This window comes from Podarcis filfolensis (genome assembly GCF_964270895.1).
Source record: "Podarcis filfolensis genome assembly, chromosome: 6".
Taxonomy (NCBI): domain Eukaryota; kingdom Metazoa; phylum Chordata; class Lepidosauria; order Squamata; family Lacertidae; genus Podarcis; species Podarcis filfolensis.
In genome coordinates this window covers 60,129,471-60,148,990 of record NC_139609.1, presented here as the reverse complement: position 1 = coordinate 60,148,990, position 19,520 = coordinate 60,129,471, and the positions used below count along the sequence as shown (strand labels likewise).

At 42.5% G+C, this 19,520-nt stretch overlaps 1 protein-coding gene across 6 annotated transcripts in view; it reads right to left on the bottom strand.

Moving 5' to 3' along the window:
• The window catches only part of SRGAP2 (SLIT-ROBO Rho GTPase activating protein 2), a 196,136-nt gene that overhangs the window by 112,190 nt on the left and 64,426 nt on the right, over nucleotides 1-19,520 (bottom strand). For all 6 annotated transcript variants that reach the window (XR_014548983.1, XM_083617107.1, XM_083617110.1 and 3 more), the window contains exon 3: nucleotides 1,754-1,916. Coding sequence is in view for 5 of the 6 variants with exons in the window: in XM_083617107.1 (XP_083473233.1) it covers nucleotides 1,754-1,916 (163 nt within the window). In the remaining variant the exon portion in view is untranslated. The remainder of the gene's footprint in view (nucleotides 1-1,753; nucleotides 1,917-19,520) is intronic.

Here is a 19,520-nt window from a genome sequence, read left to right as displayed (position 1 = left end):
CTACAGAAGTCTTTGTGTAGGCAAAGTTAAAGAAATATCCAAACTCTTGATTTATTTGCTACTTTTTTATTTTAGCTATCCTCCAAGATGCTCAAGGTGGCAAACATCATTCTCTCAAGTGAGGCTAAGAGATAATGACTGCTCCAATATCACCTAGTCAATTGATGTAGAGTTTTGAACCCAGGTCTCCCTGGTCCTGGTAAAGTTCTCTTAACCCAGGGATGGGGGTCAAGGGATAATGGGAGTTGGATCCAACAACATCTGGAGAGCCACAGGTTCTCCATCCCTGCTCTAACCAACAATGCACATGGGTATCTGATCACCAAATTACAGTGAAATTAACCAAGTGGGGGTGGGGACAATGCTTCCAGCCAAGCGACTGTGTTATATTAGAACACTTTCCCAAAGAAATCCTTTGTGCTTGCCAGCCAGCAGATTTGTTTTTCATGTTGTCCTCAAGAGTATAATGTAGAAACATTACTTATCCTCTACGAAGATTAAGGGAAACTAAAGGGTCCCTGTTACTCAATAATCCCTTCTAAGTACTTAATCAATGATAATTTAATTAGCAAAAAGTTTCAGAAGGTCAAATAAAGCTGTTACTTTCACATTACTTGGAAACAAATGGTACTGCCACCTCTGCTTCAGGAGCACCACACAAATACAGGCATTTCAGAATGTAAAATGAACACATAGGCCTGAAGGGTGCTAGACATACCCTTAAACATTCCTGATAGGATTATAGGGCAATGCAATGCCTTTAAGTATCCTCTGCTACTAGGGTTTTTGAATAATTATGCTATCTGTAATTTCCCCCCCTGTATTTGTTTATTGTTATTTTAGTTCTTTTTTCTGGTTAGCCAGCTTCAACTTTTTAGAAAAGGCAGGATGTGCATGTTTAAACCAAAAAAATAAAGAAGTATCAGGTAATGCACATACCCATAGGCAGTGACTTCATAAAAGCTTGTTATCACTATTAAACTTTTCCAGATGGTTTAAAAAAGGGGGGTAATTGGACACGATCCCATGCATGCCAACCCTGATCTAGAGGCTGCCACACCATACCTAGCAATATTTAATAAATGCAAGGGATAATCCATTTAATTCCCTTTTTTATCTTTTAAAATGAAGCAATGATAAGGGGAAGAGGTAGTTTTGGAGAAGTCTGTATCCCTGCTCAGCGCCCTGCTTTGTAAAAAGCTATTTCACCACTGCCATGATTACATTTTATAGAAAAGGAGCGCTCTGCCTGATTATAAAACATGTATAATAGTCACAGAGAGGTCCTGGCCTCAAAGTATTGCCTACTGGGTGCAATAGGATCACTCTGAAAGCCACTTGCATTTGAGAAGCACAGCAGGACACCAATGGAAGAAATCACACTATTGTAATCTTGATTCTCTTGTGCTAGGAAGCTGCTGTTAGGGTAACCCTTGCTCACTTAGGATTCTGCCAGGACAAGTATCTCAAAATGCTTGGGTCCTAAACCATTTGGGTCTTTAAAAAGATCAAAACCAGCACTTTGAATTGAGCCCAGAAGCTAATTAGTAACTCAATGAAAAACATGTTTGACCTATGTGCCCAAATCAACAGCCAGTTGATAATTTCCAACCAGTCTTTAGACGCAGCTCCACATACAGCACATAACAGTAATCTAATTCAGATGCAACAAGGGGACAAATTCACTTGTGTTATGTCACCAAAAGCCATATCTGAAGCTATGAAATAATGCATGCAGCAATAAAAGCATTACCTTTTTGAAAAGTCGCCCAGAATCCTCACTGACTTGAACAAACCGAGGGATGATGTTGTTCAGGTAGATGTCACTTAAGGTGGTGTGGTCCCTGCTCTCCCGCTTCACCTGGTTTAAAAGGAGGTTCCAGCAATTGACAGGTGAAAGAACATTCTGATCCTTCCTGCAGGAAAAGCAGAACCAAAATATTATTTTTATCCTTGTCTTTTTCCATAGAAGAGGCAAAGGTGATGCAATACAATATACTGAACTTTTCTTAAGTACCATTGTATAGTAGTAATGTACATGTACTATGAAACATTGAAGTTTTCAAAATGCAAAAATTGAGGCAGTTATCAGGAATTAAAGCACAACTTTTACAACAATTTACAATTCCAGTTGCTGGAAACTATGGGAGGGGAGATTGCTTTTGTGCTCATGTTGTGATCCCTAGCTTCTCACAGGCATCTGGACGGCCAATGTAAGTAAAAAATACTGGACTAGATGGGCCATTGGCCTGATCCAGCAGGCTATTTGTATGTTCTTATGTACACAACCTACTGCTGCCATGAGTGCTGGAAGGAAGACTGCTTCCTGCTGCAAGGCCCATTTTCACCTGGCCTAGGGGGCGGAACCCAGACTCACTCTGAGCAGCTAAAAGCTTCCTGGGAGTCCACTGGGACATTGCTAGAACAACTCTTGGGTTGGGGCAACTGGCTAAAATGTTTTAAAAGTTTTAAACAGTTCTAATTTTGGTTCTTCTGTTTCATTTTTGTTGGGTTGTTGATGGTTAAATGTTTAGTTGGAGTCGGCAGTTACTTTAATTTGGGTATAACTGTAAACTGTTGTTATTGTTATTTTAATTGTTATTGGTTTTTATTGATGTATTGGTTTGTTTGTTGATTGTATAAGATATCTTGTTTTGTAATGTTTGGTGTTTTGCTGTTTTCTATGTTGTAAGCCGCCCAGAGTGGCTAGGGAAACTCAGCCTGATGGGCGGAAGATATAGAGATATAGATGATAGATATAGATAGATAGATAGATAGATAGATAGATAGATACAGATATATAGATATAAAACTTATTTAAAGACTATTGTTCTTTGTTATTTATACATAATTTTTCACCAGAAAGGTCTTAAATTAGTTCCTAGTGATGATAAAACCCAAGCTAAGATTGCACTGTAAGCCACTAAACCCTGCAAAATTAAGCCAAATAAGATAAAAATACAATAAAATTTAAAATATTGTTTCATTCTGTTTCAGAATGATCATCTTCAGGGTGAAGTATCACTAAAGCTCCTGATGGCTTTGCTAGCAGTCTCTTTCCACCGATCTGTACAAACCAGATTTCAACAAGATCATATCCGTAAATCAACCCTAGTAGAGAAATATTAGATGACATGCTGAGAGAAAGCTACAGGTCTGCTACTTGAGGACCTTGTGAACTGTAGCCTTCCAGAAACTGAATGTTTACTATCAGGGAACAGAAAGCAGGGCAGTAACTTTCTCAGAACAATGACCACAATCACTTCTCCTCGGAGCAGCCACGAGGCGCATCTCACGACAGGATGTTTAACAAATGCTCACTAACTCACCATTTATCCTTACAGCAAAGTATTGATAAAAATAACAGGGCTTTTAAATATAACACACCACTGGCTGTATAAATAAACAACTTCCCTGGGCTCTCTTAGGACACTATGATTCTTTTTCTTTGAAAGGAGAATGGCTGCACAGCACCTTACAATAATCTATACTGAATTTTTCAAAAACAACAGCTATAACATTGAAATAGACTTACATAGTGTCAAAACCTCTCGCACTATTCTCCTGTAATGTGTTCTCCTCATTGCTACGGCCTCCAAAAAAATCTTAGCAGAAAAGCACACAAATGAAGATTAGGACCAAACTGCGGGAGGCAGTGGAAGACAGGAGTGCCTGGCGTGCTCTGGTCCATGGGGCCACGAAGAGTCGGACACGACTAAACGACTAAACAACAACAACAACAACTCACTTATCCGGGAAGAAGAAGAAGAAGAGGAGTTTGGATTTGATATCCCGCTTTATCACTCCCCTTCAGGAGTCTCAAAGCGGCTAACATTCTCCTTTCCCTTCCTCCCCCACAACAAACACTCTGTGAGGTGAGTGGGGCTGAGAGACTTCAGAGAAGTGTGACTAGCCCAAGGTCACCCAGCAGCTGCATGTGGAGGAGCAGGGAATCGAACCCGGTTCACCAGATTACGAGTCCACCGCTCTTAACCACTACACCACACTGGCTCTTAGACCCTTTTTAATTTTCAAGACCCTTTTTAATTTTCAGTTACAAAAATTAAATGACGCCAGAGTGGGGAATAAGTCCAATCCTCTCCCATTTGCCATCACTTATTAGTGAGACAACCACAGTCGTAGTGGGGATCTGATTCAGAACATGGGGTTTTTTGGCCAAAAGTCCATAGTCAACCCTGGCATCCATGGATTATCAGAGGTGCAATTCACAGCAGGGGTCAAGCAGCAGCCAGGGGTGAATGCTGTCTATAATGGAGACCAGTGATATCTTCTCCCCAAGGTGCTTAAGACAAAATAAAACGCAAGACTGTGCATGTTCTATGTTCCTCTCACCCATCAAAATTCTGCACAAATGAAGCCTCAGTTCATTGATGGGGTTGCATTATGCAAACTTAGTAAGTGTACATATATATATCTTGCAACATTTTCTTTCTTTCTTTCAAGAGAAGTTTTTCCATCCACTCTCTATAATAATATAATATATTATATTCTCTCTGCATGATTATCTTGTCACCTCTGACTTGCCTTTTCTCTAAACCAGGGGTGGCCAACTCCCAAGAGACTGCGATCTACTCAGAGAGTTAATAACTGGCAGTGATCTACCCCCTTTTTTGGGGTTCAGCTCAAAGTTGCTGAGCTTTTTTTTTAGGAAGGGGGAAGGCTCAATTTTGGGGGGCAGGCCAAAAATGTTGAGCTTTTTTAGGGGAGCCAAACTTGTTGAGCTTATTTGGGGGGAGACAGTGATCTACCAGTGATCTACCACAAACATCCAGTGATCTACTGGTAGATCACGATCTACCTCTTGGACGTGCCTGCTCTAAACTAAAAAGTCCCAAATGCTGAAACCTTTCCTCACACAGGGAAGTCGTTCCACCCCCTTAATCATTTGGGGGCTCTATTCCTGTCCCTTGGAAAGGCCCAAGGCAGGCCCAGGCAGCCCAGTCATTCAAGGTCTTCTGTGCCACCATAAGGGCGAAAAACTCACTATTCTAAAATTAAAGCAGAGGTTTGAAAGATGCCACTTTATGCATGCACAGCAAATGTGTAGAAAACATATAACCCTGTAAGTAGGCAAAGAAAAATGGGTAGGGAGAACTCAGTGTAAAAAGCAGGAGGAAGGATGCAAACACTCATGAGGGTAAAGGAGTAGCTAGACTGTAGACAACAGGGATGAAGGGCTGCTAAAAGTAAAAAAAGGAGCAAATGGGGACTGGGATGCAGGGCACATCAGGGGACTCTGTAGCAGACTTGGAATAATCCAGGGATTAAGGGGATATTTGTAGTGCTGAAAGAACAGCCTCTGCTTTTGGATTCGTTCAGCAACTATAAGCAGGTGTTATAAAAATCACTGAGAATACAGGATCTTTACTGGATTATTCCAAGGCAGCTACAAGAAGTAGTTCAAGGCAATTATTTTTTCCAAAGGGTTATCTGAATGGTGTGATCATCTCAGTTTTAAGTCTGTTTGGGGTTTAAATGTCTGTGCAAGGAGATAATTTTTTGTACACAAATGAGTTTGCTTTACTATCCAGAGAACCAGAACATACTTAGGATAATGTGCAATAGAAAGAGATTTTGATAAACCTATTAATATGCTTTCTTATTGTTAGAATTCTTATATTCAAACTTATCTTATTATTTCCTTAGTAAAGCAGAAACCTAGAATTAGCCATGATTTTGTAAATAATTAAGTTGGAATCATAGAACTGTAGCATTCGAAGGGATCCCAAGGGTCTTTTAGTCCAACTTCCTGCAATGCAGGAATCTCAACTAGATCATACATGACAGATGGCCATCCAACCTCTGCTTAAACAATAAGCCACCTTTAGTTCTGCTTTATACTCTGAATTTATTTTCCCTTCTAGAAAGCGAAAAACAAAAGAACATCTCTCAGGAGGCTGTGGGCAGTTGTGAGAAAAAAAATCCATGTAGGCTGTTGAAGAATAAAATCCTTATTTTTTTCAGCATCCTGAGACCTCATTTTGGATGCACTTCAGTTTTCACATTTCTCCTTCTCTTTCTTGAAAACCAACACATAAGCAGTGGGGCCGCATACAGATGTAACTGTGAACTATGGGTTTAAGGCAGGAGTAGGCAAACTAAGGCCCAGATCCGGCCCAATCGCCTTCTAAATGCAGCCTGCGGACAGTCCAGGAATCAGCATGTTTTTACATGAGTAGAATGTGTGCTTTTATTTAAAATGCATCTCTGGGTTATTTGCGTTCATATTTTTTTTCAAAATATAGACCAGCCCACCACATGGTCTGAGGGATGGTGGACCGGCCCATGGCTGAAAAAGGTTGCTGACACCTGGTTTAAGGATTGGGTCAAATGATTTCATACTTCCCTTTCCTCTCTGACTTACCAACAAGAAAATGCTCTTGGTTCCTCCTCCCACATTTCCCATTCTGGTTTTGCAGCACCATCTGACTACTGGTAACTCTGGTTTGGGGTAATCTTAAAGTCAACATTCCTAAACAACTATCTGAATTTTAGAAGACATCTGAAGGCAGCCCTGTTTAGGAAAGCTTTTAATATGTGATGAATTATAGTATTTTAATATTTTGCTGGAAGCTGCCCAGAGTGGCTGGGTAAACCCAGCCAGATGAATAATGACAGATCTACAATTTTTCACTGGCCTTGCATGCCAAATAAATAAATAAATAAATAAATAAATAAAGTGCAGTCACTAGGCCCCTTCCTCACCCGTCAAGTCCTTCTAGCTTTTGTCAGCGGGAAAGGCTTGGGTGGAACTGAGGCCTGCTGGTTTGGCCCTTCATGACTAAGCCTCTCTGAGGGCCTTGGCCATGCAGCTGCCAAACAGTCCTTGGTTGTCCTCTCAGCTCTTGAGCTAGAGGGTTGTCAGGGATCTGCAACAGACAATTTTATCCGTCTAGCTTTGAAGTTAAGGAGAAAGTCAGCTACTCATCCCACTTTTTGGAGGGCTGTGTTGCACTTGAGTGGCGAGCGGATATGCTGAAGCCTGTTTAAAGGCAGGTTCCTTCTTTGGAAGTTGTGCTCTTTATCTGCTGTGGCCGCCATCTTTGTTATTCTACACATGTGCTAAATATGCACATTTGTGGAGAGAGGGGCGTTTAAGGCTGCCTGCCAGCTGAAGAACCCTTTTTCTACACATACTACTTTGAAAAGATACTGCAACCTGTCGGCAACAAAAAATATGGAGGCGGCTAGGTATTACAAACACAAGCTGTATACTGCCTTGCTAAAGCAAGAGCAGTAACTCAGATAATAGCAGGTGGGAAGGTCACCTACAAGTTTCAATGAACTGTGCCAGTGTGGTGTTGTGGTTAGAGTGCTGGACTAGAACCTGGGAGACAAGAGTTCAAATCCCCACTCAGCCACAAAGTTCGCTGTGTGAGCCTAGGCCAGTCACTGTCTCTCAGCCTAGCCTACCTCACAGGGTTGTTGTGAGGCGAAAATTGAGCAGAGGTGAAGTATGTAAACCACCTTGAGCTCTGTAAAAGGAGCTGTCATCAGACAACTTCCCAGGAGATTGTACTTCTGATTTTCTAACTTGCCTAGATTACTTAGTTTCCTTTTATCATTTGTTTACATGCACTCTTTTTTCCACTGTATTGTGTAATACTTGGAAGGGACAATAATAAAAATATTGTTTTAAGCCAGACTATGGCAGGAATGTTTCCAACAGCTGTAGAATTCACTTTAAAGCTCATCTGGAATTAAACAGAGGAGGGTGTTTCTCCCCACGAAAGCAAGCCACACAAAATCTTCCTTTTAAAAATGGGAAAGGGGGTGGGAAGAGAACAGTTGGGCATCCAAATCAGAGGACACAATTATCAAACAGGCTGATTCATCCTAAAGATCATGAGGATAGCTGGCAACACACACTTCCACTGGCGCACAGCCATGCTTTCTGGTAATACAGAAAGTATGAAACTCATTTGCGGGGTTGCCTTCTTTGCATACGGACGGGACACGCCACATGTAGAAGCCTCTGGCTCAAGAGAAGAAAAGAGCCTTCCACAACTCAATATAGAAAGAACACCCAGCGAGTCTTCCCACTTCTGACTAAAAGCAGATAAAGGGCGGGTAGCTGCCAATTCAACAATTACAAAACTATTACAAAAGACCATTGAGCACAGTGTTCTTGATTAGGGATCAAATATTCCACCAGATATTTCTCAAATGTCCCAACTCAGCATTTCCACACGGTTCGTCAGGAACCATTTGTGCTGCATGGGAAGCTGTAGTGGGGGCAACAGCGGGGGATGTGGGAGATGCAGAGAGCCCCCCCCCCAATGTTCTGCTTCCAGGACAGGTTACAGGCAGGTCCAGTGTGTGCTGATGGCACCAGAAATATAGCAGCAAAGGTGGACTAATTCTCAAGACCACACTATTTACACTATCAACTAGAACTGATATGATAAAGGGAGGGGTAGATCATAACTCCTCTCCTCTACAATTCCAATCCTGGCCTTGCTAGTTGGAGTTGATGGTTATTGGAGTCCAACGACATGTGGAGGACCACAGGTTTCTCACAGCTGGTATACTAGTGGACTAGGACCAATGACACCTGGGTTTAAATCCCTGCATGAGTGTGAAGCATATTGGGTGTTTATGGACGCATTACTTTCTCTCTCTCATTCTAATCCAGCAGTTCTCAACCTGTGGGTTCCCAGATGTTGTTGGACTAAAACTCCCAGCATCCCTGAGCTCTGGCCTTGCTAGCTAGAGGTGATGGGAGTTGTAGTTCAACAACATCTGGGGACCCACAGGTTGAGAAAGGCTGTAATCCGACTCATAAGGTTACTATACTGATAAAATAGAGGGGCATATCCTCCTGATCTTTTCAGAAGGGGTCTAAGGTAAACATGTATAAAAGGTTAAAGGTACCCCTGCCCGTACGGGCCAGTCGTGTCCGACTCTAGGGTTGTGCGCCCATCTCACTTAAGAGGCCGGGGGCCAGCGCTGTCCGGAGACACTTCCAGGTCACGTGGCCAGTGTGACAAAGCTGCTCTGGCGAGCCAGCACCAGCGCAGCACACGGAAACGCCGTTTACCTTCCCGCTATAAAGCGGTACCTATTTATCTACTTGCACTTAGGGGTGCTTTCGAACTGCTAGGTGGGCAGGAGCTGGGACCAAAAGACAAGAGCTCACCCCGCCATGGGGATTCGAACTGCCGACCATGCGATCGGCAAATCCTAGGCACTGAGGTTTTACCCACAGCACCACCCGCGTCCCTTACCACCCGCGTCCCTGTATAAGGAACAACATGTATAAGGAACAACAAATAGTTTGCACCTCTGAACCAGTATAAAATGTTCACACATGCACACACAAAAAGATAGCAGTTCCTCTACTACAGTACATGCACAGAATAACCAGTTTTAAAGCCAAGATTCATAATTATTCTTCTGTGTATTTTACTTCATGTTTCAGCTTCTAGGATATATTTTCCACTGTGATGCAAATGCAGCACCATCTTCCTGATGGAGTAGGATGCAGTCCCAAAAAACAAATCCCTTATTCCATTGTCAGAAGATAACAGAAGTTTCCTGCCAGAAAAACGCTGTTAACTTTCCTAGAAATGTTAAGAATACAGATTACTGTTGACTTCCATTGTTCTTTCCATAGACGGGGAGGGCGAAGCCGGGGTGGGGGGGAGAGAAAGATTGGATCTGTAGTAAGAAACAGATTATAGTTTCATTTAAAGAACAAAACACAAGAATGGCACTTTCAAAGCAGCTGATCTGGCAGAGTTTCTTGCCCTGTGAAAAATATCACAGGAAATGACTGAAGTTTGCAATCTGGATTGTTTCAAGGTTCAGTGTGTAAGGGAAGTGAGAGAGCCAGGGTGAAGCAAAACTACTACTTAGCTTTGCTTGCCAAGGAAAGCCAGCACGTACAAGAGGGGAAAATGTTCACATTCCTTGGACTTGTGTATGTATGCTGCTACAACAGACAAAAGCCAACAAAAGGATCAAAAGGCCGCACTCCTCAAACTTGACAATAAGCTGGCTGGGACACACAGGCTCTTTCTTCTTATATAAAAATAGCAAGAGGTCTGCCAGTCTAATGGACTGTACTTATGCTACTCCATAAAGTTTACAGGCTTCGCATTTCTTTAGCCACCTGGCTATGCATTTTCATATGACACTGTGCTAGTGCAAAAGAGCTCGCAGGGGGTCATCTTACAGCAAGTGGTTGATCTGCTCCAATACAACCATGGTCAGGATCTATTTTAGCTGCTGTAACATCACAGGCGGGGATTAAGCAGCTTGGGGCTATACAATCAAGAATTAAGGGAAACTGGGAACACTTGGGAGGTTGCCTATACGCTGTGGGCTTTCAAATAATACTTTCCTTGGTGCAAATTGAGTGGAACAGCCATTGGGTACCAAAATCCACTTGTTTCTTTTTAGTGTCAGGAAGAGAGACTCTTAGTAGCACTATGTGCTCCTGAAGCTCATCTTATGCCTACCCTACCAAGACCAGCAGGGCCTTTAGTGTGGCTGTGCCTGCCCCTTGGAATATGCTTCCAAGGACCCTCAGTCAGGCACCTGCAGTATTGGCATTTAGGTGCCTGCTTAAAAGTAATCATTGGCAAACTCGGCACAAGGGTCCATTTATTAATTATGTATGCTGCCCCACCCTTCATCTGTAGATCTTGGGGCAGTTCAAAGCATAAAGATACAAGATAAATACACAAAATACATAACAAAAACAAGAGCAAAACAAAACAATAGCACTCCTCCCTTCTCTCCCCCCCCCACGTTGGAAGCATTTAATATGATATAGAAATAAAGTACCGTATTTTTCTGTCTATAAGACGCTCCCATGTATAAGACGCCCCATATTTTGGGGGATTCAGATTTAAGAAAGTGGCCTTGGCACTATTCATGTATAAGACACCCCCAAATTTTTGACATAATTTATTAGGTGGGGAAACCTAGTCTTATACACAGAAAAATACGGTGTGTGTATAATTGATATATATAATAATATAATATAATATAATATAATATAATATAATATAATAATAAATATAATATAATATAATAATATAAATATATAAAGTAACTGACAAGCAAGTATTGTGTCCTGGGTTTATTGAAGAAGGGGCAGGGTGCAAATGTAAATAGTACAATTGATACTACACATGGTAGCCTGAAATGCAGGCAGAATCCTCAAAAATTGATGTATCTCTGGCCACAAGAGGTGGTTGGAAGCTGTACTCTGATTATGCTTCTGAAATTCTCAGGAGCATCTGTCAGAAACAGAATATGTTTTGCGCTCTTTAAACATTATTTGGGAAATCCGTTAATATCCCACAGAAAGGAGTTTTAGATAATATTTACAGATCAGAAACCTTTCCTTCTAAAACATCGAAAGAGCAGTTCTGTATTACCATTGTGCTCTCAGAGAAGTGTTTTTTTTTTTCTTCTTTGCAAAACAAGCTACACATTTTAATAGCTTTAAAACGTCACATACTAGAGCTGGAAGAAAGGAATATAATCCCCAACCCACACAAAGCAAGAATGAGGATGGCAGAAGTTTCATTCAAATTTCAACAAAACAAGAGGCACAGCATGGGAGTAGAGTTATAAAAATCAGTCCTATTTGGGAAACGAAACAAGGCAGGATTTATTTTTTTTAAAGCTCTTCAAGAACCCACACAGCACTCCCTGTCTCATATTTGGCCAGAGTAGTGGGGGACTCTTGAGCTGAGCTCGTTTGGAACATCTTACCTCATATGCCTTAAGGGATTTACATTGTATTTGATGATCTAATCAAAGAATGGGTTAGAACAAACAATGTTAACACTGACCTTGATACCAGATGTTCTGCGAATGCGACTTGTTAATAAAACCAGAATAACTTTGCACATACATAAATGGCATGTCGAAGATTCAGAATGTCAGCATTTGCAGGTAAGGGAAATCATGCAGCTTCCTTGGGTCAAGGACACTAAAATGTGAAGTCCTAAGTCCACCTTCTAGGGCAGCATGTGCTATCTTGGACTGATGGGAACTCCAGTCCAAATTTCAAAAGCTTGGCACAAGTTTGTGACCTTTTGGTTGATCCTAATTAAGCGATTACCTAATTGTGGATTTCAGATTTTTTTTTTTTATGGACCAATACAGCTAACTTTACTACCTCATTCCCACTCTGGTCCATTCATGAATGTTTCCAAAACAGCAAGTGGCCCGTGAACTCCACTTCCGGCTAGAGACAAAACCAAGACTCTGTTAAATGTTGTACAGTTGTACCTTGGATCCCGAATGCCTTGCAAGTTGAACGCTTTGGCTCCCAAACACTGCAAACCCAGAAGTGAATGTTCTGGTTTGCAAACTTTCTTTGGAACCCGAATGTCCAACGCAGCTTCCGCAACTTCCAATTGGCTGCAGGAGCTTCCTGCAGCCAATCAGAAGCTGCGCCTTGGCTTCCACACGTTTTGGAAGTCGAATGGACTTCCGGAAAGGATTCCGTTCAACTTCCGAGCTACGACTTTATTTCCAGAATGTCACGGAGGAACTGCTTTTGTTTCTTAGTCCTAACAGCCCTCAACACAGTCTGAAAAGCCATTTTAGCACCCAGCAGAGACTAATCTAATTATGTCTGCACCACAACTGCTGGAATCCATTTTAAGATTGTTTCCATCTGCTGATGTCATGCCAGCTTTCCCCTTCTCCTTACTTCTCCACCCCCTGTTTTAACACCTGGCTTGAGTGAAGCTTTCTGTAAAGCTCCAACACTTATTTACTACTTTGTGACATTTTTCAAGGGTCCTTATAAAGGTATTTCCCTATTGTGTGCTTTGGATCCCTTCCCCCTGAAGGACCAAGCAGGCTATCTTTAGCTTCTGCAGGCATTCATCCTGAACACACAAGGGCAAAAAGTATGCAGGGGGCTGGCTTCGCCCCCAATGTCCTCACATGCACTTGCCCCATGCGCTACAACACCCAAAGTTCATGTGTTTAGTCCAAGGGTCTGAAGGAGGCTTCTACGTGTGTTTGGTTGAACACGCTGAGAGAAGCCTCCCTGTGATCAGAAACCCTGCATTATCAGGATTCCAGGCACTGAGGTAGCTTCAAAGCGTGTCCATCCAGACTTCTTCAGATGCTCAGACTAAATATGTGAAAGGGTGCGGCAGGTGTACACACAGGGAGTGGCATGCACACACTTCCCCCCTCTTGAGTTCATGAACTCCTGAAGAGGGCTTATGGTTCCCCACCCACCCTGGCATATCCAGTGTAGATTAGGAAGGTGGAACAAGGCATCTATTTCAGTAGGCATTGTCATATATTCCCGCAAGCATAATCTTCTTCCTCTACTTGTGATATTTTGCCCATAAATAAAGCTAGCAAAACATTTCCTCAAACCTGGCCTTCATGCCTCTGAGCCAAAGAACAGTGTGACGTTGGAAAAACAGGTAGAGGAGTTTATTCACGGCCAGCCTCCTGAGCAGCAGCTTGTCATCATGGAAAGCTGGCACAATAATACATTTTTATTAAAAAGGAGAGGGAGGGAAGGAGAGCTTACTAGAAGAAACTACTGACATACCACAGTTTGTTTAAAAATCTACCCCACCTTTGTACGATATGAAGTCCTCAGGGCAGCTTACCACTCTAATAGTTTGGGGTTGTTTTGTTTTAATTATTTAAAAAGCATTAACATAATATTAAAAGCAAGTAAAAAGCAAACAAGAGCAGTTACAGTAAAGGTCTTAAAGACTTGGTCTAATAATAATAACAGTAATAATAATAATATACCTAATTGGCATAACCTAGTACCAAAAAGCTAACAATGGTTGTGCCAAACAAACATGTTTAGGGAGAGAATTGCTCCAAGACAACCTTTTTATGGAGGTCAAAGGTCTCTTTTCATCAAAATGCTTCCCCCCTTTTTTGGGGGGGTGGTGGTAAAAACAACTAGTTCTCCTTTTGTTTCTTCTCAGCAGTTGCCACAAAGCTGGAGCTCCTCCTTACACCCAGTCCAGCTGGACTGCCATACTAAGGGTCCACTTCCATATGTGAACCATGAAGACTTGCTCTCTCTTCCAAATACGGCATAATGCTAGCTTCTCATGCCCTGCAACTGAATTCCCAAAACTGTCAAGAATTAATATGTTATGAGCCAAACCAAGGCACACCACAGGCAATATCTAGAAAGTGCCCGCCACCAGAACAGGAGGACTGAAATCACCATTCTCCGGTTCTTTAGAGTTGCCTACCCAAGCCCTATGCCAACTGATATGGCTTGGATGACATGGTTCTCCCCACCCACCCCGCCAAAAAGAGAGAGAGAGAGAGAGAGAGAGAGAGAGAGAGAGAGAGAGAGAGAGAGAGCAAGAAGAGCACAGCATGAAAATCTCCTTTAAACCAAAGGAAAATATATGGACATTAAAGAGTTAAGAGAGACAATTCTCAGCTGTCCAAACTACTGCGCCACAATTCACAAAGCTATTCCAAAGTGGTGCATAGCAGAAATACCAAGGGCCCACAGAAATATGGCAAGTAGAACCACTGGTGTCTGGTGGCGCCAGTTTGCATGTTGACATACCGCATGAGGTTACACATGAAAGGCCATGGGGCAGGAGGGGGGAATATGATTAAGCAAAGCACCATTCTAATTTCTGTCTGGGACTGTCACCTCAGTCAGTCCACGCCCAAATCTCAGCCTCACGCAGTCGGGACACATGTCTTGGGAACCCACTTTAGATATTGCATTATAACCATGAGGGCTCCCCACGTCCCCTATTTAATCCAGGAACAATAAGGCCACCTTTCTTGTTTTTGCACCCTTCATCTCAAAGAGATTTTACAAAATAAACAGTCTATTTACATAATTTTTATTTAACACAGGCAGCTCAGCATTGAGAAGCATTTGCAGAGATAAGGACTAACCCTACAGTAAAGAGATCACAATCTGAAAAAGACAGACAAGACAGACAGGATATTCTGGGAAAGAGAAGAGCAGAGGTGGAGGTTAAAAAGAAGGGTTTTGCTTTCATAAAAATTAAAAACTCACTCAATGATAGCCATGCATACACAAGAACTGTCACTTATAACTGGAGGGTGATTGCCTCTGAGGGAATTTCATGGAAGGGAAGCTAATAGCATTTCTAACTAAAACTACAAAGGAATTTAAGCACCACTAAATGCAGCTACTGTACCATGCAGGCTGACTTTTGCTGTGAAAGTGGTGAATGCTCTGATTTAGATTTATGACCACCCAAGGAGAAGGCTTCAAACGTGCAGTGCTCAAAAGGGATCCCTTCATGTAGATCAAACATCGACTCCAATTCATTACTTCTGGTTGGATATTATTGCTCCAATGCCTCAGTGTGAAAAGGATTAAAGGATGATATTTCCCCAAAGGCTGGAGCTGGTTCAACTATACCAGGTTGCTTGTGCTCAAATACAAATACTTCCCCTCTCCAAAAAAATATATTAAAAAATCAGCATAGACTCGTGAAGTTTGGTAAGAAGACCCATTTTTTTCCTTATTTAAAAATATGGTGCTCGCTGCTAATGCCTGCTTCCCAAACAATGGTGCTAAACCAGGAAGCAAAGCCGAGGGGAAGAGAGAGAAGTTTGGGTTTCGGCTCAGTTGGTAGAGCACGGGACTCTTAATGTCAGGGTCATGGGTTTGAGTCCCACACTGCACAAAAGATTCCTGTATGTGGTCCCTTTCCAACTCTCCAGTTCTATGATTCTAAGTACCGTATTTTTCGCCCTATAGGACGCTCCGTCCCATAGGACGCACCTATTTTTTGGGGGGGGGAATAAAGGGGGAAAAAATTCCTTTATTTCCCCCCCAAAACCAGGTCGGGGAACAGTGGGATGGCGGCGCCGCGCCTCCCCGCTGTCCCCCGAGCTTGTGGGGCTGGCCGATGTCTGCCCGGCGCGAGGGGTGCTCTGCTTCAGGGCGCCTTACGTGCCGGGTGGCAGGCTGCGGACACCTGCGCAAAGCACGGGGCGTCCTCCCAAGGGCGCCCTGTGCTCCGCGCTGCAGGCTGCCGCCCGCAAGCCTTGCGCTCCCGGGGGGAGTTCCCCCCGGTGTGCAAGGCTTGCTGACACCTGCGCGAAGCACGGGGCGTCCTCCGGAGGGCGCCCCATGCTCCGCGCTGCAGGCTGCCACCTGCAAGCCTTGCGCGCCTTGGGGAACTCCCCCCGGGCATGCAAGGCTTGCAGATAGCTTCCTGGAGCCTGGAGAGCGAGAGGTGTCGGTGCGCACCGACGCCTCTCGCTCTCCAGGCTTCAGCGAAAGCCTGCATTCGCCCCATAGGACGCACACACATTTCCCCTTCATTTTTGGAGGGGAAAAAGTGCGTCCTATAGGGCGAAAAATACGGTATGTCAAAATTTTGGCACAACCATTTCTGTTTTTTTGTGACAGTTCCTATGCTTATGTTGAGACACATTACCTAGCCCAGATCTCAGCTGCTGTTAACAGTGGTAAGTTCACCATGGTAGGTAAAAGTGCCCACAACCGTCAAGATATAAGCATGTTGTTGTGACACAAAGTATTTCGATGACTTGTTACTAACTGAATCATTTCACAGTCAGTGGCATACATCTAGCTTTCATTATTAAAAAAAAACCTCAGGTCAGGGTTGAAACAAAAAGGTTCCTGTTTGCTTTCCACTGAACAACTGCATAAAAGCTGCAAATAGATGGAGCTAAGAAAATTTTAAATAATCCCAGATGTAATGCAAGCCTTTGACATTGACTCTTAAGTTATGTATTCAGCAATAATGGGGATTCTCTGCCTGTGGCAAGAGGGTCAGAGGTTAACACATTATACCTCAGGCAGCAAGTAGGACAGGGTTTGTACTACCTGATAAGCTATTTTGGACCAGCACGGCTGCCTGTTAAACTAGTTTACAGACCCAATTTACAGGTTTGATGTTAAGAAGTAGAATTTCAACCATTTACAGTACAATTCTATACTTGTATAGTACACTTAGTACACTTAGAAGAAAGTTCCATTTAATTCAGTGAGGATTATTCCCAGGTATAGGATTACACTCTTAAGCACCCTGGTGAACTTTCCAATCAGAACTTTCCTCATCCTCTGAAGGCTTTCAAAATTTATGTTGAAATGGAATGTATCTGAACATTCGCAGGACCAATTCAATAAGGCAAAATCTACTGGCATTTCTAGTGTTTTGATTTACAAAACAGGTCCACTGAGTCACTGTTGACTAATTCAAATAAAGTCTAGGGGGTAAAGCAGGTCTCTCAAAACCGTATATGCCAAATACACTCCTAGGATCATGGGGAGGAAAGGAAAAGTTCTGAATAGTTTAACATGCCCGTTTACCATATTTAAAATACAAACACACACAAGATAAAAGATGGCACTTAAGAGGTTGGTATTAATTTTTCAAATCTAATGACTGATATTTAGAAGTTTAGCCCTCAGTAGCTTGCAATGAGATTTAAGTACTAAAATACAACAGCTTTTAGATTTAATTCCCAGATCTTAACATCTGTTACAAGATGAAAGTACTTAGGAAATGGAATATCAAAAAGATTTTTCTAATTAAAACTAGTTATAAAGAATCACAATAAAAGGGTAAATAGACATTATTTACCTTTTTATTGTGACTGTTTATAATCCACCCCGCCACTGAACATACCCAGACACAAGATAGAGGATATCAAACAAAATGTAACATGCAACAATAAAACTACAACAAAATCTTAATAAAAACATCAATATCCTTCTTTTTCTTGCTGTGATTAATCAATGTTATCATTAATGGCATGTATTCTTTTGATATTAAATATATGCATCCTTTTTGTATTAAAATATTCAATAAATCCATTTCATCATTAATAGCATGCTGAAATTTAACAATCTACACACTCCATAGTACAAGGTGTTCTTAGATCACTTAGGAAAATGCCTGAGTGATAATAGAATTTTCAAGGTTTAGCACTGTTTTCATATACAAGGCTTATTTCTTTCAAACCGCTTAAAGTCATAATGCACTCTTTATTCTAATTATATACTTTTAAGATTTTCAAGCAGTGGTGATCTTTAGGCTCATTTCCCCCACACCTCAAGTCCTTTAAAAAACCCACCACAATCACCACCCAATATTCTAGTTGTGAACATCTGTTGTTTACAAGTGCTCAGCCTGAAGGCTGCCAGGCTTGTTCTGCATCCTCTTCAGGACACAGGCAGCCAAAAAGTCGCCTGAACTTCATACTGGGATGTCCTGGCTGCTCTGATAGTTGGAAGTTGACAATTGCTGCTTAGCATCTCACTTCCGAAGATTATCCTCATTTTCTAAAGCCATTTTATCATCCTGTCTTAAAATAGGCCGCAGTGTTACTTTTGTTTAGCTGCTTGGTAAGATATGGCAGAGAACATGCTTTGTATATAGACTGTTTCAAGGTCCTTGGCAGGTCTAGTTAAAGGAACTCGGGCAAGAAGACTTAGAAAAGTCTCTCACCCAGGCCACACAGAGCTGCTGACAGTATCACCACCGCCACCCAAAGAATACCAGGATAGCAAACAACAAACTACAAAAATAATTAAAGAAAAAACAAACATCCTCACAACTACTAATTTCAAAGTTGCCAGAAACAATGTCTTTCAACTACCATGTGCCTAGGTGAACAGGAATGCTTTAAAATTCCACCTAAACATTAACACTGAGGGAGACAGACACACCTCACCAGGAAAAATGTTCCACAAATGGGAGAGTCCTATCAAGAAGGTTCGGTTATGAGTCAGTGCCAACCCGGCAGCCTCCAGAGACTGGAGATCCCAACAGGATCTCCCCTGTAGACTGTAAGATCTGAGGTGGTTGATACTGGTGGAGGTGCTCTTTTGGATATTTGGGTGCCAAGCCATTTAAGGCAAATATTAACAGCTTGAGTTGGGCGTGGTAGCTCACTAGGAGCCACACACAGTGCTTTCAGGACTGGTGACCTGTGGTCCCACTGGGCTAAACCAGGGGTCAGCAACCTTTTTCAGCAAGGGGCCGGTCCACTGTCCCTCAGACCATGTGGTGGGCCGGACTATATTTTGAAAAATAAAATGAACGAATTCCTATGCCCCACAAATAATCCAGAGTTGCATTTTAAATAAAAGCACACATTCTACTCATGTAAAAACACGCTGATTCCCAGACCGTCCCACGGGCCGGATTAAGAAGGCAATTGGGCTGCATCTGGTCCCCGAGCCTTAGGTTGCCTACCCCTGGGCTAAACCATTCACCAATCTGTACTAGCTGCAGATTCCGGACAGGAGGACCCCTGAAGCCGGACTTTCCCAGTCCAGGAATGGCTATAGCTAGTGGACCAGCCTGAGCTGGGCATAATTACTCCTAGCCACAGAGGCCACTTGGACAGATATGACATCAATGAGTCCTCCCAGGCTATGAACATATTCCTTCAGGGAGAGTGCAGCCACTCCCAAAACATCATCTGCCTAATTCCCTGATATGAGAGCTGACTACCCATGAGCACCTCTTCGCTTTCTTGGCCCCAATCCA